This window comes from Paramormyrops kingsleyae, chromosome 9 (assembly GCF_048594095.1).
Source record: "Paramormyrops kingsleyae isolate MSU_618 chromosome 9, PKINGS_0.4, whole genome shotgun sequence".
NCBI lineage: Eukaryota > Metazoa > Chordata > Actinopteri > Osteoglossiformes > Mormyridae > Paramormyrops > Paramormyrops kingsleyae.
The window spans coordinates 21,029,911-21,055,910 of record NC_132805.1 but is presented as its reverse complement, the minus strand read 5'-3'; the positions used below and the strand labels follow the sequence as shown (position 1 = coordinate 21,055,910).

Genomic DNA, 26,000 nt, shown 5'->3' with positions numbered 1-26,000 from the left:
AACACTTGAAACTAAATATTTACTAAGTAACCATAAATTAAATAAAGCTACTTTTTTTAAAATTAAAACTTTATAAAGGCTGGTGTTGCTTTTTATATTCAGAAGTTGTTTTGGCATTGTAATATACTCAGCTAGTGATGCAGAGCTTAGGAATATGGCACTGAAGTGTTCCAGGAAACAGCTTTATTGCATTTGAACAGGGAACTTTTCTGAATTGCTCCATTATTCAATTTATTACTGAAGTTTCCAGTTGTCTACTAGTATGACGTGAAATAATTTAGTTGTATAAAAAACATTTCTTGTGCAGTTTTTCCTTATGAAAATTAGTCCTTAGCCCCTGAAATCAATTGCTGTCATGCTGTTGCTTGCTGTTGGTAGTCCTGCTTTTCTTCACATCATAGCAGAATGGTCCGGAACATTCCCAATAACACTAAAATAACCATCCAAATAAGCACAAAATGGTATTTGCTATATATATTGTTTGTTCAAGTTTTTGCCTCTTGGTTTTGATGTTGTCTTAGTTGCATATTTATTTTGCGAATGTTAAAATCAGACAGAATTCAAGGAAAGCTCTTGCTTCTTGTGTGCAGAGATGTAACCTCATACCCTTAACTCCATCTGTCTATGAGACTTTCTTTTGAAGGCTGTGCTGCATGTCTGCTCAGACTGGTAGATAGAGATAAGGAAGAAGGAAGAGGAGATGCAGCCTGGCCGGCAGGGCCTGCCAAGTAGCTCCGCTTTGGTTTTAATGGTTAATCCAGTTTGTAGGAAACTTTTAGCACCAATATGAATATACATTCTACAGTTTGGACCACACCCCCAGTGCGAGCAAAGGCACATTTGTTCTTTTAGTTGGCATCAATCAGCTGCATGCTCCTTCTCACAAAGAATCCATTAGAACGTTAACAGTGATTCCACTTGGCTTGACTGCGCAGAGCTACAGAGACTTCTGCTTTCTTCTGCATTGTTTAGTTGGCAGTCTAAGCATTGTGCAGTTGTTATGGTCAGTGTCTCAAGGTATGTTCAGAGTCACACCTGAAGGTTGGGAAACCAAACTGCTTTGGGCATCCTTTTGTGTTTTACACAGTGTGTCCAGTGTAGACTGTCTTGTCATCACGCCAGAAAGTATTTATTACAGCACAGCTGGACAATATTTTCATACCAGAAAGACAAAATATTGTTTTGTGAAATACAGAACAAGCTGGATTGGCTGATTATTTAGCTATTTCTGTCTCAATTGCACATCCACCAGATGTTACAGTCTCTTCTTTGGTGCCACTAGTAGAATCTAGGTTCTTGTGATTTCATTTCTGAAATAGTTGTTCCTTGCATTGACAGATTTGTTTTACTTGAAGATTTCATTGAATGAGAAGAGATGTGTTTTTTGTATCCACAGGCTTTTTGCATGTAACCAGCATAACACACTCAAATGATCATATGCTTCCATCCATTATCCATACCTGTTAAACTAGATGTAGGGCTGCACGGTATCACATTGCAATATAACCAAGACTACAGTATATAGCGCATGCACAATAATCACCAGGGCTTTAGATGACATCCATAAACATTTGTCTGGACACCGGCTTTTCAGTATTATACAGACATTTACTTACTCCCACAATTTGATAAGCAGATTAGTCACGGTTATATTAGTCATGTTCTTATGTTCTTATGTAGTAGTGTGCCTAAAATATTAATGTGAGGAATATTGTGACACCTAAAAGTTGGTAATCTTCATATATTTGGCTTTTCCTTTATTAAATGTGTTTAGCGGAGCACCCCACATACTACTGTTTTAGTATCAGTCAGTCAATCAGTCTCAATCAATCTTTATTTTTATAGCACTGTTTTAGCCATGACTTTAACTGCCATATATTCACATTGTGATATAGAGCAACCCTAACTAGAAGCATAGAGCACAATGCAGGAAACACATCCACCACTTACCAAACACAATCACACTCTTTTGGGAAGTCAGAGATACTAAGTATTCAGTGGAAATCCATCTAGTACCGGGCAAACACAATCACATACTGTGGGCAATTCAGAGATGCCAGTTCACCTTCTGAGTACCCAGCTGAAATCCATTTATCACTAGTCAAGCACAATCACACACTATGGGCGACTCACAGACGCTGGTTCATCTTCTGAGTACCCAGTGGAAATCCATCTATCATCAGGCAAGCACAATCACACACTGTGGGCAACTAAGACACGCCAGTTCACCTTCTGAGTACCCAACAGAAATCCATGCAAACAATGGAAACAATTGCAAATTCCACAAAAAGAGGCTGGTGGAAGGTGTGAATCTGTGTGTTACAGTGGACCAGCATCCCATCCAGGGTGTCTCCTACCATGCTCTGCCTGCGACAGGCTCCAGGTTCACTTTGACTTGGCACTGAATAAGTGGCTATAGAAAATGGATATACAATGACTAAGTAGTAGTCAGTCAGAATTATGGTAGACACCATGCTTTTTATTTAGAAACATAGGAATGTGAACTCCCCAATGCTGTATACAGGGATTCTTTTGTTTTTTTTTTCTGGCATATGGATGGTATTTCCTATGTATGTAAGACAAAGAAATAAAGTTCTGTTTCAAGTTCTGTTCTGTTTCAAGTAACATCCTCCCAGTGCCATTACCCCAATCATCTCACAAATATTGTACTATAAATTTATACTTACGTATCCAGATTACAAATACTAAAAAATTCCTAAATTCCTATGCATAATAAATTGTCATCATAGACCATTATTGTGCAGAACAAAAATCTTATATAATTCACATGCTAATTTTATGTATTTTACAGCTGCCTAAATTGCTTTTTGTGACGGGTGAATGTGACGGGTGGTGCTGGTAATTATGCCTCGAATTGAGTGAAGTGGCTACTGAATAAGAAATGCCAAAAATATTTTTTCATTCCTCCAGTGCAGTGAGGCATTCTGGTGATTTATGGACTGTTGTGCATTCATAAGTCTGTGTTAGTCTTTTTAGTCTGCTGCTTTGGTTCTGTGAGAAAGCTTTCTGTTATGCCAACAGCAGCAGCAGCCTTGGCTCTTGGCTTTGCACTGTGTGACAGAGCTGGGCCCTAGCAGGCTTCCTTAGGGTGTTTTCACACTTATAGTTTGTTCTGGTCAGAATCAGTCGATGAGTTTTTCCCCTTGGTTTGGTTTGTTTTTACACAGATTAAAATTCAAACGAACCAAAGTCCCCTACTACAAACCACATGAGAACATTCACTCCACTTATTGGTCAGATATCAACATATATAGCAAATGCAGACAGTAAGAGAGTAAATACAGAAAGATGGTCTTGTGTTCTGAACTATTGTATATTACTATGCAGTGTGACATGGAGCAACAGCAGAAATGGGAATTTGTATAGATATGGTAATTCTCTGGGTAATATACCAGACTGCACTATACCAGTAGAATGCTGAATACACTTCAAGGGCACGTCTGAAAAATGCTGTCCTGCTTCAGAATTTGAGAAGATGACATGCCGCCGTCAGATGACTGAGTGGAAGAGGGGAGATAATATTGAGGCACTTAGCTGAAACTTGGTAGTTGGTTCAGATTGAGGTGTAATCACAATCCTACCACAAACAAACTGCACCACAGGTCATTTGGGACTGGACCAAGACCACCTCTTCTAAAAGGTCTCGGTATGGTTATTTTGGTCCACACCCAAGTGCAATTACTGTATTCATATCTGCCCAAATGAATTGCACCAAGATGGAAAATGAACCAGATTCCAGTTTAACCAGACTTAAAGGTGCAGCTGTGAAAACACCCTTAATCCAACTAGCCTTCATCTTGATTGTATTCCCTTCTTCAAGGTGCAGCGTAGGGCCACAAGAATGATTCCTGGTCTTAGAGGAATGTCATACGAGGAAAGGTTATTTGAACTAAATCTGTTCAGCCTCAAGCAAAGGAGACTGAGGGGGGACATGATCCAGGTCTATAAGATTCTAACAGGTTTGGATGCTGTTCAACCGAATAGTTACTTCAGCATTAGTTCAAATACAAGAACTCGTGGCCATAGGTGGAAATTAGCGGGAGAACATTTCAAACTGGATTTAAGGAAGCACTTCTTTAGACAGCGTGTAGTCAGAGTATGGAATAGTCTTCCTGATAACGTAGTGCAAGCTGAATCCTTGGATTCCTTTAAATCAGAGCTAGATAAGATTTTAACAACTCTGAGCTATTAGTTAAGTTCTCCCCAAGCGAGCTCGATGGGCCGAATGGCCTCCTCTCGTTTGTATAGTTCTTATGTTCTTATGTTCTTATGTTCTTAAGGTCATTGCCCTGGCAGATGCAGCAGAAGATAACCAGGCATTGCTGTGCCAGGCCTTTGCCCGCCTGTGCAGTGCCACTCACCTGCTCATCACACTTATCTCGCTGTGGCTGGGATTGAATGCCAGTCAGACAGCCATCCTAGAAGCTAGCCTGCTGCCCGACACCCCACAGCTGGTGAGTATCTGCCCCACCCTGAGCTCCCTGGTGCTCCTGCTGCCTTACACCCCACAGCTGGTGAATATCTGCCCTACTCTGTGTTCTCTGATGATACCTCCCATTAGCACATGACTAGTAAGAGTATCACAGTCTCAGGATCTCTGCTTGTCATTGGCGTTAATTTTTTTTCTCATCTTATCGCTGGCCTCATTCTTAGGAGATAGCATAACAAAAGAATGTTGCCCTGTTCTCCATGCACCCTACACAGGTATCAGACTGAGCCTCCCGCCTTCCGGGACCACATGCCATCCCAGCCCACTCCTGTTGCTTTGGTATTTTTAACATTCCATTCACATAACACAAGCCCCTGATTGTTTGCACTTTAAGAAAACTTTTGCAACAATGAATTGGCTTTCTTGTACTTGCCCTTCACTGACATTCTGCACTATGCTTTTTTTAAACTCCTTCACCCATTTTTTTGTCTGTGGAGCAACAAATATATGGATATTTATATAATCACAAAGCATTTCAAGCTAATCGGTATTCCTGTATATGGGACGCCATTTGTAAAGGTACTAAACATTTTTGTACTTGCCACTTTTTCAACATTTATTGCAATTTTATGACATTTAGCTAGAAGTGAATGGTGTCATCAGATTTTTTTGCTGTGTAAATAACTTTCAAAATTATCATATGTAAATATAAATGTTATGTCTATATATAAATATTAAATGTAAATGTTAAATATAAATGTTAAATGTAAATATATATGGTAAATGTAAATATAAATGTTAAATATAAATATTAGAGGCGTGTTTCCGACGGGAAGTTACGTTTCTCGTGACGTTTTCATCTGAGTTCCGACTTGGAGAGAAATAATCAAACACACCATGAGAGTGCACGTTCTGTAGCCAAACCCTTTTGACTTAGCATGCTTTCGTCGTTACCGCCCATTTCTACGCAGATGAACGTGGGGAATTTGCATATGTTCTCAACATTTACAGTCTACATTTAACATTTATATTTAAATTTACATTTAAGTTTTACATTTAACATTTAGATATGTTAACATTTAATATTTATATTTCATATTTATATTTACATTTAACTTTTATATTTACATTGCACTAAATGCTGAAAAAGTGGCAAGTACACAAATGTTTAGTAACTTTACACACGTTGCCTCATACCTTATCATAGCTTGATGATAGATATTGAATGTTGATTTGTTTTTATGTGTATTAATCCATGCCTAATAATTCAAGGTTCTAGGTTTTTATAAATCTTAAATTCATAAAGTTAACAAATATGAAAAGTGCTTTGGGGAAAGGCATGTGCTCAAAGTATTTTGAAAAGTCTTTATACATATATGTAACTTTAACTTGTTTTTATCTACTTTGATATATTTGTGACAGTAGCCTCAGCTAAAGCATCTGCAGATTGGTTGTCACAATTATTCATAGTGTTTTTGAATATGTTTGGAGTCCTCAACATTGTGGTTTGGTAAAACAGCAGGTTTGGTAGGGATTCTGTTCAGAATTCATGTGGAAAGCTTTTCTGGTTGATGCTGCTGATTTTTATTAGGTGCATGCTTAAGTGTTTCAACACACGTGTTAATGGCTTTTCTGTTTGTCTGCATTTACTGTATACAAGCACATTTGTGAAGTATCTAAGCATGAACGTGCATTTCTGTGTACTTGCAGGGGAGTATTTTGCAAGTGGTTTATGGGACATTGAGGAAGTTTTTTTTTCCAGTATAAATCAGTATAAACCATCAAATCAGAGCCTCCTGTTTTCCTCAGTAGTCCAAATAACAACCCATAATTTCCTCTGTCATTCAGGAGAACTAAAACCATCTGAGTGACTTTGAGAAAATCACCTTATCTTGTTTTCCCACACAATTAGCTGTAAGGGTCAGAACATACGGAAAACAATTAATTTGACCCCATGCATGCTTAATGATTTTTTTTCCATTTCTTTTAATTATGGCATGTAAATAATTTTGGAACCTGCAGAAGATTAACGTTTACATTACATTTTATACTACTGTATATTTTATTTTATATATTATACAATAATTTATATTATCTTTTACTCTTGGTAAAGAGATGAGTTAGTGGCACCCTATTCTAGTGCAGACATGATTCATGATGTTTTCCTGGCCATTTGCAAATGCTGACTTGTTCAGCCACACCCAGTGCAAATAACAGCTACTGTTACACAGACACAGTCTATTACTAAATAAGTAGTAGATGTGAAGCTCATACACAATAAGACAATGTCTTTGCGATAGATAATAGACTTGCAATAGTCTAGTGAAACAAGGATACTTGAGGTGTTACAGTTCACATACCTGAAGCTTTCCAGGCTCCAAACCCCCACGACCCTGCACCGGATACACAGGTACAGTATAGAACATAGATGGATTGAGGGATGGATGCTGTCAGCACGACAAGAATGTATTCCCCACACCACTGTCCATCTAATTCCTACTCCTCTCACACTCCCATTATGGTCCCCCATAATAAAAATTTTGAGCAGGAGATAAATGATAAATGATAAACCATGATAAATTTTCCAAAACAAAAATACCACGGTATGCTAAAAAATATTCCTGTTCTGCCTCACAGTGCTATTACTTCAGTTTTGGGACAATTTGTGTCAGAATGTTATTTAAATAACATTTTTTGGTGAGCTGGTAATAACATCAAATTCCAGACCATCAAATACTTTATGAGTTGTTATATTCATAAGGTCAAATGTACTCTGAGGTCACCCTTTCCTTTGGTGCCACTAAGAGGTATTGCTTCAATTTTTGTGCAACGTGGGATGATCTGTTTCAGAATTGAATCAGCTTCATCCATACATTGTGTTCTGCTTAGTTTGAAGACGATGTCAGGTGCTTTTTGTGTTATTGTCTTAACGAGAAATTGCACAGTTAATAGGTACAATCTCTTAAATGTTTGCTTGTGGCACAGATATACGGATGACAGCAGCAACTGTCTGCTGTGGTTTGAGTTTCTCATGGACTATCAGCATTTCACGGCTGGATATTTAGGGGAATGACTGAAGTTTTCCATAGCTTGATTGTCTTCCTTGTCAGTTCTACACACAAATCACTATGGTTTTTAAACCCACTAGAATCTTACAGCAGGTCTAAGTAGTACCCTGGTGTAAACATTGCTGGCGTGGCCCACCCATAGGTTCTCTTGTCCACAAAAAGCCCATCTTCTTGGTTTAATTGCACAGGACTCATTTTCCTTGGCCCATGTAGCGACTGGTGTGGTGAACCATAACGACTTTTAGCTGAGATGCTGACGCATTTTTTGCTTCTATTTTTGTGTGTCTTCACATTTTTTTTATGTTGTGGTTGTACGGGGGGTAGTCTTCCCTTCATTCTGAAGCCATAAGTATTTTGAGTCCTGAGTGCAAATTTCAGCATGTCAGAGAGGCAAAAACATTGTATTATTGTGTAAGGGCTGTTCATCTAATTAAATTCTGCTGTTTCTAAGCTATGGGTGAAAGAATTGATGCAGTGACTATCTCTGCTCTTGGACTTTGATGACATTCTGCATAACTTCCTTCATTCAGGGATAGTATTTTTGTGTGAAAATGTTCCTATATACAAGAAGGACATGTGTTTCTCCATTAGTAATGTCTGATTTTTCTTTAACTCTTTAACTTTTATTAACTGAAAACACAGATGAGAACACAAATGATGTTGGGGCAAATAGGGTATGGGATTTTTCCCATTGGGACCCCATGTATGCTATATCTGTGTGCAGAAAAGAGCTCACTTTCCCCATCTGTTTTCTTCCTCTTTCTTCATTTTCACCTGCTCTTCTCCTCCCTCTGCTTTGCTTAATTGAGCCACAAATTATGGGAAGAACAGACTTCTCTTGTTTATTATCATTACTGGGATGATTATATGTCATTAGGACTCATTTAGGACTGATGTGTTTGATGGCAAAAGGCAGCCTTTCAGGGTGCTTGTCAGCACCAATGTTGGGTCGTCTATCTCTGAGTTAAAAAACCAATAGAATCCAGTTGACCAATTACACTCAAAGAGAACTAACAATATATTAATTATACTTAAGAATTTAACTTGACAAAATTGTGAGCAAGTTTACAGTCAAATATCCAAAAATATTTCAAGATGCATTTCATCAAGGATGCTTCTCTGTCTTTTGACTTGCACTGCCTGGATTATACAGTGGATATAAAAATGTACACACCCTTGTAAAAATGCCAGGTTTTTGTGAAGTAAAAAAAAGCTATGTGTCACGCCCCGCTCCGTCCACTCCCGATGTGTGCCACGCCCACCTCACGCCTGCAGCTGCCTCCGCTCTGCCTGAGGTGCCCGCTGAGGCGCCCCCTGCTGACCGTACGCCAGAGGCGCCTGCCCAGGCGGCCCCTGCGGGTCGCACGCCTGCAGCTGCCTCCGCTCTGCCTGAGGTGCCCGCCGAGGCGCCCCCTGCTGGCCACATGCCCGCGGCCCCGTCCGAGGCCGCCTCTCCCGTCCTGCCCGCGGCCCCGTCCGAGGCCGCCTCTCCCATCCTGCCCGCGGCCCCGTCCGAGGCCGCCTCTCCCGTCCTGCCCGCGGCCCTGGCTGCCCCGCCTCCTGTTTTCGCCCTGATTGTTCTCACCTGTGGCTCGTTCTCCGTGGCATGTCTTGTGTATTTAGTCTTCGTCTGAGTCTGGCTTCACCAGACTCACCATTGATGTTGCCTGTCGTGCTCCCCCGGTCCTGTTGCCCTAATAAATCCCCGTTTGTACCTGACTTCCTGGCTCCGATCGCCTGCTTTCCTGCTTGCTTGCCCGCGATCGTAACACTATGAGATCCCAATAAATTATTTCAAAATTTTTGCCACCTTTAATGTGACCTACTTTTTTATTTCTTATATTTTCCCCCTAACAGATTTGTTTGTTTTTATATTGAATTGTACAAGTTATAGGTCACATTAAAGGTGGGACAAGTTTTTAAATGATTTATCATAGTCTCTTTTTTTTACATCACAAAAAACTGCCATTTTAACAGGGGTATGTACACTTTTTTATATCCACTGTACTTCATGTCTTTGTACTAACAGCACAATAAATTACCTCTTAAAATGAACACAAAAATGATGCTTGGTTTAATGGGGATACTTGCCCCATTATTGTTCAGTATATATACACTCACCTAAAGGATTATTAGGAACACCTGTTCAATTTCTCATTAATTATTAATTATCTAATCAACCAATCACATGGCAGTTGCTTCAGTGCATTTAGGGGTGTGGTCCTGGTCAAGACAATCTCCTGAACTCCAAACTGAATGTCAGAATGAGAAAGAAAGGTGATTTAAGCCATTTTGAGCGTGGCATGGTTGTTGGTGCCAGACGGGCCGGTCTGAGTATTTCACAATCTGCTGTTATTGGGATTTTCACGCACAACCATTTCTAGGGTTTACAAAGAATGGTGTGCAAAGGCAAAAACATCCAGTAGGCGGCAGTCCTGTGGGCGAAAATGCCTTGTTGATGCTAGAGGTCAGAGGAGAATGGGCCGACTGATTCAAGCTGATAGAAGAGCAACTTTGACTGAAATAACCACTCGTTACAACCGAGGTATGCAGCAAAGCATTTGTGAAGCCACAACACGCACAACCTTGAGGTGGATGGGCTACAACAGCAGAAGACCCCAACGGGTACCACTCATCTCCACTACAAATAGGAAAAAGAGGCTACAATTTGCACGAGTGTAGGAATTGAACAGCTCAAATGGGGATGGTTTCCCACCAATGTTCAGGGGAATTGATTATGAATTAATTAATGATTAATTCATACACAATTAAATATGGAATATTAGGTTTGAGTTGTTGTTCCGATATCACAGTTTTTATATTAGTCCCACTTGGTAAAGAGCTGGATGATTTAAGTCCAGAATGTGAATGGAATTCATTCGTTGGTATCACTACTCAGTCTAAAGATAGCTGCCCGTCCACCGGGTTAGCTTCTCTCTGTAACCTAGCGACTCAGCTCTTGGCCAAAGAGAGAGTCTCGCGATACTTGAGGACGCGAGTGGGACTTCAAAGCTCAGTAACGGGATTCAGACCAATAAAGTGACTTATTGTAAGCACAGAGAGGGAGATTTAAAATGTGAACAGCATGCGTTTATTCTAATACTACACTAAAACAGGACAAACATTAAACATAACATAATACATACAAACACAATAACGGAATTACGGAAAATGGATTTACAGTAGGAAACAGTGATAAGCTTTGATTAAATACTGTTCTGCAACGGCAAGCCTAGGATCTAAACAGGCAACCCAGATTTCGGCGTAGATCAGCCGGTACTAGTTGCTTATTAGAGAGTTGTCGGTGAGTTTACGTGATTGCAGCGGGGATCAGCTTTGTCTTTTGTTGAAACTCGCGGCGAAGAGGCTTCGTAGTTTCGATGGTAGATTTAATCTTCTCCGCGCGTAGTTTCTCCCGCAGTCTTGGATTGGAGGCTTTACGTTTTCTTCTCCTTTTTCGATGACTTTTTTCGATGACTTTTTTTTTCTCCTCCGGGTGTGAGGTTTTTATGCCCCGTGGGCTCCATGAATATTCATGACCCAGGGTCCAACTCATACCCAATGAGAATTGGTACCTGGATCCGAGGGGCCGGTTGCAGGCTCCCCGAATGTCCCCATAGATTTATGGTGGTCTTTGGCCAACTTTTGTGCTGATTTTAATTAAGTAATTTAGCTTTGGATAGGTTCAATTGTGTAATAATCCGTCCCCGGATTCACATTCGGACATAATTTAGGATGACATTGATACCAAACATGATATTCCACCTTTGATCCAAACCTTTGCTAATTTTCATTGATTAATTTATAATTCCTCTTATGAGGTGCATGCTTATTATTGCCATCAATGTGCAGAATACATGGCTAGGTGGCATATCTCACAGCTGTGACAAGTTCAGGTATATTTTTCTGAAGCTGTACCCCATTGCATACAGTGTGTCCTAATTAAGGATGGCTTGGGTAACTTTCTTTACTTCAGTAAAAGAACAGTGTTGATTATACATTGCAAAATTATAAAATGTAGCAAATTGGGCTATTAAAAGGGGTTCAGTACACAAGTTTTCACATACATTGCATAGTCTCTTTCAGACAAAGGGAGGCAGGAAAAGAGCGCGAATCTCTGATTTACGACTGTAAGGCATAGATAAGCAACCGCATTTCTACCCCTTCCCCCCCCCTTTTGGTGAGGGGTGGGGGCCTTCCTTAGTTCTATTAACTAAATAACTATGTGCTCAAACATTTCTACCTACTTGGTTACACCACTTAAACTCATTTCCCCTATTCTCTGAGAGAGGTGTGAGCACGTGGTTGGATAACCCCAGTGTTTACCTATCTGTGCATATTAATATATATATATATGTATATATATATATGTATATAATTGTCCAAGTGGCAAAGATACAATGGGACATTCATAAGAAAAATAAAAGACAATTGTGACTGACACATACACATCCACCAAGTTTACAGTAATGATGCCAAATAATAGTGAGGATAACACACAATCAAATACACAATAGATGGCACATGATTTTAGCTTTGTCCCACTCCAGAGAGATGCAGGATCTCCCCCCCTTTCCACTATCTGGGTCCTCCGTTTGAGGGCCATAAACATTGGAATGCGGGCTTCGGCTTCCTGGAGAGGGGCCCTGGGTCAAAGAGGTACGGAGGGAGATCTTGGCATGGCCGACTCACTCCCTCAGCGGCCATAAAATACTGGCTGTGGGGCCTGCGTGATCCTACATATCCCCCCTTTCGGCTGATTATGGCACTGCCATCATTCAGGCGACAAAGAGCTAAAAGGGATCACCATCACAAGACACGACACAGAAACTTCCCATCCTTTTGACAGCCTGGGTAGTATGGTAGAAGGGAGTCGACCGTTGGCATCAGGCTTTGGAGACATGAGTGAGTGGGGACAACACCGGTTTATGGCGGTCAGGGATTGCTGTTTGGGGTCTATAATGGGCAGGTTCACGAGGAATGCTACTTCCCAGAGAATGGGATCAACGTATAATGGTATAGCACTTCCCAGTGAATAAGCTAAATGGGCTTGCATGGACTGTACAGCTCCCAGTGTGGCCCCGGCCAGGATATCTGGCACTAGGCTCAAGGGCACCAGGTACGGTGGTATTCTACCCATGGCCAAGCTATCCAAAGAGGAACTTATCTCGCGAAGCATGTCCCCCATCAACAACGAAACGACTTGCGTGTGCGCATAGTCGTTCTGAAGAACGTGAAAAAGTTGGTTTACGGCCTTCACTGTCTGGTTGAGGATGACACTATGAGTGTTTACCACAACGATGGTGCCCTGCACGGTTTTACCGATAGCTTGGGACGCCTCCTTCTGGGCGCGAATCTGTTCTTGAAGTTTGGGAATTTCGTCCTGCAATTCGCTGACGTGACGCCGTACGGTGGCTAAATTTATGGCATTGACTGTGGTAAACCCAATATTAAAAAGGGTGCCTACAGCTGCGGCAGCCCCTAGCAGCGCCCCCAGGAACCTCTTTGGCCGGGGATTGGAACCGCTTAATTCGGCTTGGGTCACAGTCATCTTTTGTAACTGCTGCAACATATAGGTAGTGTCCGCAGCAGCGTGGTGAAGGGCGTCCTGAGTCCACTTGATACCCGCCCAACTAGCCTGGGGCTTTTCATTGGGGTAATGGGTTCAGTAGACCTCGTAGGGGTCGAGACGGACTAATACCCTCTGCGTGTGGGTACGGCAGTTGGTAATCAATAGGCCCGGTTGTTCCCTCAAAACGATGCCTGATGGAGGCCCAGGAACAACCGTCTCAGACTGGGTCCTTGCTCTTCCCATCCAGAGTAACGTCAGGAGCAGGGTCAGCATCCTCCTAGTGGCAGGGGGTAGACAATGAAAGGTCGTGTTATGAGGGGCACTGAGCTAGGTCAGAGCCTCGGGTGGTTGAGCTTGTGGAGTAGGGTTAAGGAGTAGTGAAAGAGGGTAGGATAGTGAGAGGATTGTGCACACCGGTGCAGAGGGGACAGAGAGAGTTTGAAAACCCTAACACTCAGCCAGGGAACGACCGAAATCAAATAAACGGGACAAATAAAAATGCATAACCGTATCCTCTTCAGTAATTTCCCGGGCACGCGTGAGCCACCCCAGGTCCTTACCAAAAACAACAACCAAATGAAATAAATAGTTAAAAAGAAAACTTAATGTCACTCAGATACCAGTAGTCAGGCTCACCACCTTAGTCTACCCATCTGAGTTTCCTTGTCCTTTTTTTTTTGTTTTGTTTTGAGCTTGGGGACATATTTAAGGTTGAAGGTTGGCTGTGGTTTATTTGGAACGGCTGGCTTGATCCTGACCACGGTCCACTGGGGAATGATCAGTGGGTCTTCCCAGCCTTCCTTGGGTTCGGTGTTGCCTGATTTGGTTGCGGTGAACCCACTTGAGGCATGTTTCTGGAGTGCCCCGGCTCATTTTAATACGGTAAGCTACAGGGGACAGTTTGTCCACGATTTCATGCGGTCCTGACCAGCGTGGCAGGAGTTTCCTGGAGAGTCGTTGTGTGGAATTCCGACTGCTCGGCTGCACGAAGTTGTAGTACCAGACTTTGTCCCCCACTTGGAGTTCTTCCTGTGAGGTTTTCTGGTCATAGTAGGCTTTCCTGCCTTCTGCTGCCTTCTGCAACTCCTGCTGGGCGAATGCGAAGGAAGCTCTTAGGTGCTTGTGCAGACTGTCCAGATACTGCTGCGTGGTGTAGGCTGTGACAAGGCTGTGGTCACCTGTTTGGTAGAGGAGGTGGAGAGGGAGTGTCATTTGTCGTCCTGTCATTAGTTCGAAGGGTGACACTCCCGTGGACTTGTGGGGTGTGGCCCTGATGGCCATGAGTACCAGCGGTAGCTTTACATCCCAGTCCTTCTGATTTGATGCCACGTATTTCTTGAGCATACTGACTACGGTTCTGTTGGTCCGTTCTACTTGGCCGGATGCCATAGGGTGGTGGCTGATATGGAACTGTGCTTTGATGCCCAGAAGTTTCCAGATGTCCTTCATCACTTCGGCAGTGAAATGGGTGCCTCGGTCTGAGTTGACCTTCAGCGGGAGGCCAAATCTGGAGAACACATGGTTCATGAGCAGGTATGCCGTTGTCTGGGCTGTGTCATTGGGTGCTGGTAGGCATTCTACCCACTTGGTGAACTGGCAGGTGACAGTCAGGAAATACTTGTTTCCCCGGGTCGATCTCGTCAGGGGTCCTACCCAGTCGATCTGCAGATCTGACCACGGGAAGTTGATTCCTCGGCGCTGTAGAGGGGCCTTGTGGTTTGGGTTTGCTGGCTGAAATTGGCAGCAAACCAGACACCCTTTCACGTATTCTGTCACGTCCTGCCGCATGTTAGGCCAGTAAGCTACCTGATTGAGGGCTTGATAGGTTGCTTTGGCATTGCGGTGTCCCGCGCAGGGTGCGTCATGGGCGTAGAGTAGCATCACCCCCCTTTGGTCCCGAGGGACCACGAGCCTTGGCGAAGTGTGATCCTTGGGAACGTAGAGAAGTACGCCCTTGACCAGACGCAGAAAGGCGAGGAGTTGGATGAGGACGCGGAGATCTGCGGAGGCGTCGAGATCCGTGGCCGAAATCGGTTTGGTGGCGGGGTCGCGGAGGTGATCGGAGATCTTGCTGAGCACAGCATCAGCAGATTGGAGGGAGACAACGTCTGAGTCAGTAAGCTGAGGGCCGAGGTCCAGGAAGGAAGATGCTGGAGCCAAGGCCAGCTCACGAGCTTGGCGGCGAGTGATGGCATGCACAGCAGGGTTGGGTGGGGGGCTTGAAACTCCCACGGGTCTCCGTTCAACGCTCCAGCTTTGGCAAGCGCATCTGTTTGGTCATTGTAGGTCTTGTCCAGGCCTGGGAGTCTGGAGTGACCACGGACCTTTTTCCAATAAATGTGCATGTCGTGCGACGTTATCAGCGCGTCACACTTCTGCAGCAGTTCCTGGTGTTTGACTGGCTTGTTACCTGATGTCTTGAAGCCATTCTGCTGCCAGTGAGGGAGGTGGCATAGGAAGCTGAGTCGTGCATAGTTGGAGTCCGTGCAGATCAGCAAATCCTTTATGCCCTGTTTGGCAGCCAATTCCAAGGCAATCAAAATCGCTGCTAGTTCCGCATACTGTGACGTGCGGGGGCCCAGCTTGAACTGCTGTGGTGGGAGTGGATCGTCTCGGAGCCATGTGAGACCTGCCCCGGCTTTCAGGTTTCCTTGATGGTTGAAAGCACACCCGTCCACATAAACGGTGGCCATGTCCTTACAGACGTTCTCATCAAAGTAGTGATGGTGAGATGGCTCCATCACCGTCTGTGGGTCAGGGACCCTGATTGCTAATGGTTCATCCTGAGAGCAGTTTTGGCAGCTAGCTAGTCCTGTCCCAAGGGGTAGCTTTTGGGTTTGGGCATACCGGATGTCGATGTCACGGCCCTGGAGTGTCATCAGCCAGGTGGCTATGCGTGAATTAGTGACCACCCCATCTCTGATGCGCTGGCTGTTGAGGAACGTGACAGGTTGATGGTTAGTTTCAATGATGGTCTTCTGTCCCCCAATGTAGTTGGAGAAATGCGTCATTGCCCAAACGGTGCAGAGTAGTGCCTTTTCACAGTCGGAATACTTGCGTTCTGGTGCCAGAAGGGTTTTGCTGGCATAGGCACCTACACGCCTGTCTTGGTCATAGACTTGATACAACCCTGCGCTCAGACAGTCCTTCGAGAAGCCTGCTTCCAAGTGGAACTCCTTGTCCGGGTTTGGGTAAGCCAGGCAGGGTGCTGAGCACAAAAGCCGTTTCAGTTCTGTCATGGCCTCTTCTTGTTCTGTGGTCCACTGAAATGGGATATCCTTCTTCAGAAGGGTGGTCAGTGGTCTGGCAACGTCCGCGTAGTTTTCGATAAACTGTCTGGAGTAGTTGCACACCCCTAGGAAACTGCGCAATTCTGACAGGTTAGAGGGCGCCTTGATGTTCTGGATGGCCTGGGTGCGGCTGGACTGGGGCTCAACACCGTTTGGGCCCACCAACAGGCCAACATAATTGACCTTGGTTTTGCACCACTGGCCTTTGTGGAGGGCAATTTTAGCACCTGCTGTAGCCAATTGTCCTAAAACATGGTCAAGTTCAAGCAGATGAGCGTTCATTGTGGTGCTTCGGACCAGAATGTCATCCACATAGACAAGGTTTCCTCGAGCTCTTGCGTCAGGCAGTGCCTTGTTCAGGAAAATGTTGAACTCAGCCGGCGAGTTGGCATAACCAAAGGGGCACCTGGTGAAGGTGTATTGTCTGTTGGCAAAGGTGAATGCCAGCTTATGTTGGTCTTCAGGGTGCACTGGGATGGTCCAGAATCCTGAGGCCACATCCATAGTGGAGAAGATTCTGGCACCACCGACTCTGGGGAGGTCTTGTTCCAGCTGTGTCATGGGCCAACGGGACAGAGGCACTTGCTGGTTCAGTTTCCTGTAGTCGATGGTGGGGCGCCATTTCCCATTCGGTTTGAGAACTGGCCAGATGGGGGCTGAGTATGTGCTGTTGCATGGTCGGATGACCCCCTTTTCCAACATGGCATCGACGATGTCCTGCACAGGCTCGTATGAAGCGATGGGTATCTTGTACTGCTTCACGAATGTTGGCGGGGCCCCTGGTCAAGTGGGGATGCGGACCATGTGAATGTCCGTGAGTCCACAGTCCAGAGAATCTTTGGCGAAGAAGTCCTTATACTTATAGATGACTTGACGAAGCTTTTGGCGATCTTCATCACAGTCAATAGCGTCGGCGTCTTTGAGGATTTGCCGTACTTCCGCCTCAAATCCAGTGTAGGGTTCACTGATTTCCTCTGTGGACTTCGGCATCGACTGATTTGGGGGTTTGACCGCTTCTGAGTCTGTGGTTATGGCACAAATTGTGAGATGTTGCTCATCTGTGAGTTCAACTCTACATACCGCCTCCTTCGTCACCGGTACGGTGGAAGTAATGGCGATGGCGCCGGTTGGTGCTGTGAACAGCCGATTTCTGTCCAGCTGAGCTGTCAGCAAGTTAGTGGGGATCTGACCAATCACCGGAAGTGCTAGGTCAAAATCATGGAACTGTTGGCTGATGAGCCATCCTACCCTGGTTGCCCTGGGTACAGTGATGTCGGCTGCCGTGCAGTTATTGACGAGCACATACACTGTCCGACCTGTTACCTCCAGGAGCGGCATGGCCTCCAGGGTGAGTCCCAATTCCGTTGCTTGGGCGGACGGCTGGAAAAAGGCCATGGAGTGGTCTAGCGTTTGGCCTTTCTGCATGTTCAGGCGCATCGAGATGCCTTTCCTGTATGCGGGGAGTGTCACAGTTCGTTCGGTGACCATTGCGCATGCTTCCGGAATGGTCTGTCCTGAACAGAGGTTGTCAAGGTTCACCTCGGATTGGTGCATTTGTCCCCGTAGGGAGGTCCAAAGGACGTTGTTGATTGTGTCCACTTGGATGGCCATTCTGACCAGTAGATCCGCACCAATGTGGACCGAGTGTGGAAGACTTGGGATGACCGTGAAGTAATGCCTCAGAGATCGCTGGTTCCAGACGAGGTCCAGGGCACAGATGCCTGTGGCTGAGACAGTGGACTCCGGGTCCGTGCTCAGCGGGAACCTCGAGGCTTTACTGGCATGTGGCACGGGAACGTCTCTTTGCCTTAGTTCCTCGTACAGTTTCTGGCTAATAGCGGATTTTTCCACCCCCAAAGTCATCACCACGTCCATGACTTCCATGCCTTGGAGCCGAATGCCGTCCCTGACCTTGGGACGATAGGGTCCCGGCGTAGGATCCAGGCTGCACAGGAAGGAGTCATGTCGCTGGTATGGGTCTCCTGCGTTGAGACGCTGATCTGGAGGGGAGTCTTTTCCTTGGTGCGGAGTGAAGTCTGGGGAGACAGCCAGGGTTTGGCATTCTCCCATGACGGTGTTGGATGCCGGTAAGGGCAGTGGTTCTCGGACCTGAGCCCAGATTTTTAAGCGCTGCAGGTCCAGCAGTGGCTCAAACCGGTTCAGGAGGTCTTTTCCAATGAGAAGAGGGATGGATTCGAGTTGGGAAATGTATATGGGGTGCATCACGTTCATTGGGCCGATGGACAAGTTGAGTGGCATCATGTGTTCGATCCTGGTGCCTATTGGTGAATAAGCCTGCACGTCCAGGGAGCACTTCTTGGGCTGGAGGGTTTTGTTCTCCCAAGCCGCTAGGTGTTGCACCTGTAGGAAGAGGCTGGTAGACATGAGCGTGATGTCTGCTGCCGTGTCGATGAGGGCCTCCAAGGTGATCACATCCTCTAGGGTGAGGGATAGATACAGCATCTTGGCAACCCCTCTTTCCACCAAGTCCCCCAGGAATCGCGGTGTAGGGGCCTGGACGGAGATTGGCGAGGTGTTGCCATCGTCGGGTTGGTGTTCCGAATCACGACACACCACCAGAACAACGCTGTCAGGCACAGACGAGGGCTCATCTCCCTGGTCGGGTTCTGTAGTGGGGGCAGCAACATCAACTGTGACAATGAGGCGTGAGTCCGCAGGTTTTTCTATTGGAGCCAGGGCTTCTTCCCTGGTCATGATAGGAATGACCGGTGGGGTTCGAACGTTGCCTGGGGTTGAAGGCCAGGGCAATTCACGGGTATGGTCAGGTGCGGGTTCAGCTGACGGCTGGCCCTCTCGTCCTAGTCACTTGGGATCTTTCTCTCGAAAATTCCTGGGACTCTTGGGAGGATTCTGTTCGAAGAAGTCGCGCAGCATTTGAAGCAGGGCGGACTCCTCCTCTTTCTTGGATGGTTCCGGCTTTGCATCCCGTTCCAAATCCCTTGTTCCATCGGACTGGTTCCGTGGTAGGGTTCTTCACGGTCTCGGGGGAGAGCCGGAGTTAGGACGCCGGTCTTCCGTCTTGTTCCACGAATCCCGTGCTTGTGGCTTGCCCTTGTTAAGGTGGCGTCGTTTCTCCCACTGACCTGGCTGGGACTTTGCCTGCTGAGGGCGTGAGCTGGGGTATCGCTCTCTGGGGCCCGTGGCCTTCCAACCGTGGTTACGGGTTGGACCAGGGGGTTGAGAGTGGCCACCTTCTAAGGGTAGGCTGGGGTCTTGCGTCACCAGGTTCAGCACTGTGGTAGCCTTGGGTGGTTTCTCTGTTGTTGCTGCTCGTTGCTTGTTATAGGCCTTGATTGCCAAGTCTCGCAGCCGCTGGCTGGTCATGGTGTGGGGGCACGCCATGAGCCCAATGTGATGATTCACGGTGGGATGGAGATTCCGGAGGAAGAGAATCTTGAAGTTTACATCTTCTTCCATGCCTGGTTCATTTTTGGACCCGAAGTAGGCTCGCCGTAAGCGGTTGTAGTAGACTTGAGACGTTTCCTGTCTACTCTGTCTGACGTCGAGTGCCGTGGTAAGACCTTGTTCTGACTCTGGGTCAGAGAATTCTCGAGTCAGTGCTTCATGTAGCAGCTTGGGGTCCATCTTGACCTGATCTGGCTGTCGATCCAAGAAGCTGCGGACTTCTAGGCTGGAGGTGATCCTGATGAGGTAGAGTCTATCTTCATGGGTCACATTGTCCAGCCTTTGGAGGTGGAAGTCAACATCTTGCAAGTAGGCATGTATGTCGTGGCCGCCCGTAGGGTCAGGGGTGAACTTGTTCACATTCCGGGCTACCTTATCCAGCTCTTTGGTGGTGAGTCTGTAGCGGTGAGGGACTGGTCTTGGTAGGCTCGTGCCGTCTGGGGAGTCTCCCTTGAAATGGGCCCTCCAGGCGCTTGGTTCCTTGAAGTTGCTGGATAGGTGGGGTGGAGATTCCCCCCTGTGAGTAGTTACGGGAGCCGGATACAACTGCCTTGGGGGCGGTAGTGTGGCAGGAGGGGACCCTGGTGCTCTTGCTGGGTTGTACGGCATTTCATATTCTGCCTTCGTTGCGCGCGCCCATTCGAGTTCTTGGCTCAACTGGTCAAGTTCCGTAGCATCAGCCTGGTGCTTCCTCTTAGCATCACTGAGCTGTTCTCTGAGGTCCGTCACCTGGTGCCTGAGCTCGCGGACTTGCCTTTGGGCTTCTCCCCGATGGTCCTCCAGGGTTTGGATTCGGTTGTTCCTTTCCTGGAGCTCTTTGTGGGCTCTATCCAACAGGGTTTCAACCTGGTTGAGTTTGGCCGTGAGGTCCTCTTGGGTGGTTCTGGCTTTCTGTTCTCGTTGATCAGCCTGAACTCGGAGCTCTTCCAGGGCCTGTTGAAGCTCTTCAGTGAGTTTATGTGTGTCATCTTCTATGGTCTCCTCCCCCTCTGGGGATGGGGTCCTCTTTTGCTGGAGTTCTTGCTCCAACTTCTCGATGCGATCTTGTGCTTGGATAGCATCTTGATGACTCTCGGCCAGTAGTCTTCGGGTGTCTCCATCCCGTTGCTCGAGGATTTGCACCTGTTCCTGGAGGCGGGATGTTTCTTCTTCACCCATCATCAGCCTGGCTAGAAGCTTGTGTGCTAGGGAGCCGAGTACTTTGGTTAGCTCTTTGCTCCCGGGCTTCTGAGTAGGGGGCGTGGCCATGAGTTCAGCAATGTCCTCATCAATTTGGTCCATGCCTTTTCCCTGTATGAGCTCCGTGTGACCGGGCAGGAAATCGCCAGTCATGACGTCCAGCCAGGTGCCTAAGGCTTTCCATTGGTCCAGGGGGCTTTCTCTGTGGGCCATAGTGACTTGATTAACTGAAGGGTGACACTAGAGGTCTGTTGCTCTCAGACGGGTATGGGCTAGGCGGGTGGCCTGCTACCTGAAACTGAGGTGACAAATCAAAGAAAGAAAAAGAAAACAAATAGGACTAGGGCCCGTCAATGGGTAACAGGGCGGGTGTATTGAACCACGAACTGGTTACCCAGACAAAATAAATGAAGAAAAGTTGTTCCCTGTGAGCGTCTGTGGTAGGAAGAAGAAACGACAGCTAAGTCTGGAGGGAGTCACACCACCGGCCGTGTGTGTGACTACTGATGGGCTGTCAAGAGAAAGAAGGGAAGTTGGGGGAACAAGGAGAATTTCCAGCAGCAATAGCAGTGGGACCGCGTTCAAAACCTGGCTTGCTGTTGCAGATCAGATTTAACCAGAAGAGGGAAAATTGGCAGGTTCTGTTCTGCTTGCCTTTATGCGGTGTGTCGCGGTGTTAAGCTATTTACTGGAGTGGAGGGGTTTGAATGCTGTCAGGTGTCTCTCCCGGACCAGGCACGTCCCACAGCTCAATCTTAGCCAAGCAGGCCCGAGCCCGGCTCCCACTCCCCCGATCCCCAGCAATGTCAACTTGGAAAGGGCGTGTTCTGTACGCACAACTGAGACAACCCAGGTGGGGCTCAGCTTATTGGGCGCACTGCCTGGCCCTGACTCGAACAAGAGACGGCGCAACGGCACTCGGGTGTCACCCAACCGATTGAGAGTCCAAGCTAGGGCTGTTCTCCTGAACTTTGCCCTAGACGAGGTCCTGCTCAAACTTGTAATGACCTCCCGAGATACCTGCCAACCTTGCCCTTAATGAGTCAGTGGGTGCAGCCCAGCTGGCGCGCTTTTGGGCATCCAATTGCTGAGAACTTCCCTTTCAGTTCTGACAAACTGTAAGATCGCAAGCAGTGACAGCAGCAACTCGGACAAGCTCCACCAATTAGAGCGGATGGTAAACACCCAGTACCGGAAAAGCTTGACTGATCACACTCAGAACCCCAACCGCTGCCTGAGGTGGTAGGGCAAGTAACTGATTTATTATTATTGATTTTATGTATTTAATTCAAACCCTTGCATAAGTCCTTGTGTGGGGGAAGGGAGCAATTAAAATCATAAAATGTGAAAAGCCCAAATTAAAATTAAACAGGGAAAGGAAACGTCAAATTAAATCAAATGAGATTCTAATTAATTTATCATAAACACAAGTTGATTGTGTAACAATTAACTAATTAGATGCCACCAAGTTACATAAAAGTAGTCCTATGGTTGACCTCTGCTCAGAGTACAATGCCGTTGGATCCAATTCAGTGTTTTCGGAGCTGACCACTAGAGGCGCAATTTAAATGGCGTAGCACTCCTATGGTTGACCCCTAGAGGCGCGATCCAAAATGGCGTTGTACTTCTATGGTTGACGCCTAGAGGCGCAATCCAAAATGGCGTGGTACTTCCAGGCCGGCCCACTAGAGGCTCTATGGGGTTTTACTCCCTCGGTGGGAGGCGTTTGTGACCCCTGCAGTGGCGTCGGGGCAGGCCTGCGGCCTTATCCGACCCAGATGTGATTACGGTGGCGTTCGTGGACGGCACTCGTAATCGAGGCGATCGCTAGACAATGCTGGTTTGCCAATGCTAGAAAATCGACCTTTAATGCAAGCACACTATGGTCTGCGCGGTGCGCGGCTTAAGACCTCTGAACCTTACTACGACAGCAAGGCGGCGCTTGCCTTTTGGCGACGGATCCAAGCAGCGAGTGTGCTGTCGCGTCACGTCGCGAATGGTGCTTATACCACGGCGGGTTTTCTGCACCAGACTCCCGTTAAATAACACACACACCCTCCGGCTATTTGCCCGTGGTGGCGTTAAGCTTGCTCTTCTCTAAAGCAGGCACAAACGTGTGAGTAAGAGGATAGTTAGCTACGCTATCGGTCTTAACTCAGGGAGTCTTAGCACAACAGAATTCAGGTTAGAAACTCGTAACGGGAATTCCTGTTGGCTAATTTAGAGATCTCTGGCAGGATGTTAGAGACGGAGAACCTCGTCCGAATCTATCCTGGAAACAACGCACTATACCTGAGAATCTCGTCAGATATAGGATAAGCGTTTACTGCAGTTAAGAAAACGAAACCTAAAATAAAATGCTTAAATAAAACGCAAAATTTAAACAATCTATTACTAGTGAGGCACAGTAGGGAACCCGCGTAGTTCCGTTCTGATGCCTTTGACTGCGGTTCGCTCAATCGTCAACCAATGCAATCCGTTAACAGTAATGCCTATTCGACTGTTTGCTTGTAAAAAAGTTTAAATTTTTGTGCTCACAATAAGTTTAAATCGGTGCCCGCATTCTCCACCAATTATGTAGGAATTGAACAGCTCAAATGGGGATGGTTTCCCACCAATGTTCAGGGGAATTGATTATGAATTAATTAATGATTAATTCATACACAATTAAATATGGAATATTAGGTTTGAGTTGTTGTTCCGATATCACAGTTTTTATATTAGTCCCACTTGGTAAAGAGCTGGATGATTTAAGTCCAGAATGTGAATGGAATTCATTCGTTGGTATCACTACTCAGTCTAAAGATAGCTGCCCGTCCACCGGGTTAGCTTCTCTCTGTAACCTAGCGACTCAGCTCTTGGCCAAAGAGAGAGTCTCGCGATACTTGAGGACGCGAGTGGGACTTCAAAGCTCAGTAACGGGATTCAGACCAATAAAGTGACTTATTGTAAGCACAGAGAGGGAGATTTAAAATGTGAACAGCATGCGTTTATTCTAATACTACACTAAAACAGGACAAACATTAAACATAACATAATACATACAAACACAATAACGGAATTACGGAAAATGGATTTACAGTAGGAAACAGTGATAAGCTTTGATTAAATACTGTTCTGCAACGGCAAGCCTAGGATCTAAACAGGCAACCCAGATTTCGGCGTAGATCAGCCGGTACTAGTTGCTTATTAGAGAGTTGTCGGTGAGTTTACGTGATTGCAGCGGGGATCAGCTTTGTCTTTTGTTGAAACTCGCGGCGAAGAGGCTTCGTAGTTTCGATGGTAGATTTAATCTTCTCCGCGCGTAGTTTCTCCCGCAGTCTTGGATTGGAGGCTTTACGTTTTCTTCTCCTTTTTCGATGACTTTTTTCGATGACTTTTTTTTTCTCCTCCGGGTGTGAGGTTTTTATGCCCCGTGGGCTCCATGAATATTCATGACCCAGGGTCCAACTCATACCCAATGAGAATTGGTACCTGGATCCGAGGGGCCGGTTGCAGGCTCCCCGAATGTCCCCATAGATTTATGGTGGTCTTTGGCCAACTTTTGTGCTGATTTTAATTAAGTAATTTAGCTTTGGATAGGTTCAATTGTGTAATAATCCGTCCCCGGATTCACATTCGGACATAATTTAGGATGACATTGATACCAAACATGATATTCCACCTTTGATCCAAACCTTTGCTAATTTTCATTGATTAATTTATAATTCCTCTTATGAGGTGCATGCTTATTATTGCCATCAATGTGCAGAATACATGGCTAGGTGGCATATCTCACAGCTGTGACAAGTTCAGGTATATTTTTCTGAAGCTGTACCCCATTGCATACAGTGTGTCCTAATTAAGGATGGCTTGGGTAACTTTCTTTACTTCAGTAAAAGAACAGTGTTGATTATACATTGCAAAATTATAAAATGTAGCAAATTGGGCTATTAAAAGGGGTTCAGTACACAAGTTTTCACATACATTGCATAGTCTCTTTCAGACAAAGGGAGGCAGGAAAAGAGCGCGAATCTCTGATTTACGACTGTAAGGCATAGATAAGCAACCGCATTTCTACCCCTTCCCCCCCCCTTTTGGTGAGGGGTGGGGGCCTTCCTTAGTTCTATTAACTAAATAACTATGTGCTCAAACATTTCTACCTACTTGGTTACACCACTTAAACTCATTTCCCCTATTCTCTGAGAGAGGTGTGAGCACGTGGTTGGATAACCCCAGTGTTTACCTATCTGTGCATATTAATATATATATATATGTATATATATATATGTATATAATTGTCCAAGTGGCAAAGATACAATGGGACATTCATAAGAAAAATAAAAGACAATTGTGACTGACACATACACATCCACCAAGTTTACAGTAATGATGCCAAATAATAGTGAGGATAACACACAATCAAATACACAATAGATGGCATATGATTTTAGCTTTGTCCCACTCCAGAGAGATGCAGGATTTCCCCCCCTTTCCACTATCTGGGTCCTCCGTTTGAGGGCCATAAACATTGGAATGCGGGCTTCGGCTTCCTGGAGAGGGGCCCTGGGTCAAAGAGGTACGGAGGGAGATCTTGGCATGGCCGACTCACTCCCTCAGCGGCCATAAAATACTGCCTGTGGGGCCTGCGTGATCCTACACGAGCTCACCAAAATTGGACAGTTGAAGACTGGAAAAATGTTGCCTGGTCTGATGAGTCTCGATTTCTGTTGAGACATTCAAATGGTAGAGTCAGAATTTGGCGTAAACAGAATGAGAACATGGATCCATTATGCCTTGTTACCACTGTGCAGGCTGGTGGTGCTGGTGTAATGGTGTGGGGGATGTTTTCTTGGCACACTTTAGGCCCCTTAGTGCCAATTGGGCATCGTTTAAATGCCACGGCCTACCTGAGCATTGTTTCTGACCATGTCCATCCCTTTATGACCACCATGTACCCATCCTCTGATGGCTACTTCCAGCAGGATAATGCACCATGTCACAAAGCTCGAATCATTTCAAATTGGTTTCTTGAA

General features: G+C 45.8%; 1 protein-coding gene across 4 annotated transcripts in view; it reads left to right on the top strand.

Annotated features, from left to right (window-relative positions):
• bbs9 (Bardet-Biedl syndrome 9) overlaps positions 1 to 26,000 on the top strand; it is a 328,841-nt gene that overhangs the window by 238,509 nt on the left and 64,332 nt on the right. For all 4 annotated transcript variants that reach the window (XM_072716502.1, XM_072716505.1, XM_072716504.1 and 1 more), the window contains one exon: positions 4,302 to 4,475. In XM_072716502.1, the coding sequence (XP_072572603.1) occupies positions 4,302 to 4,475 (174 nt within the window). The remainder of the gene's footprint in view (positions 1 to 4,301; positions 4,476 to 26,000) is intronic.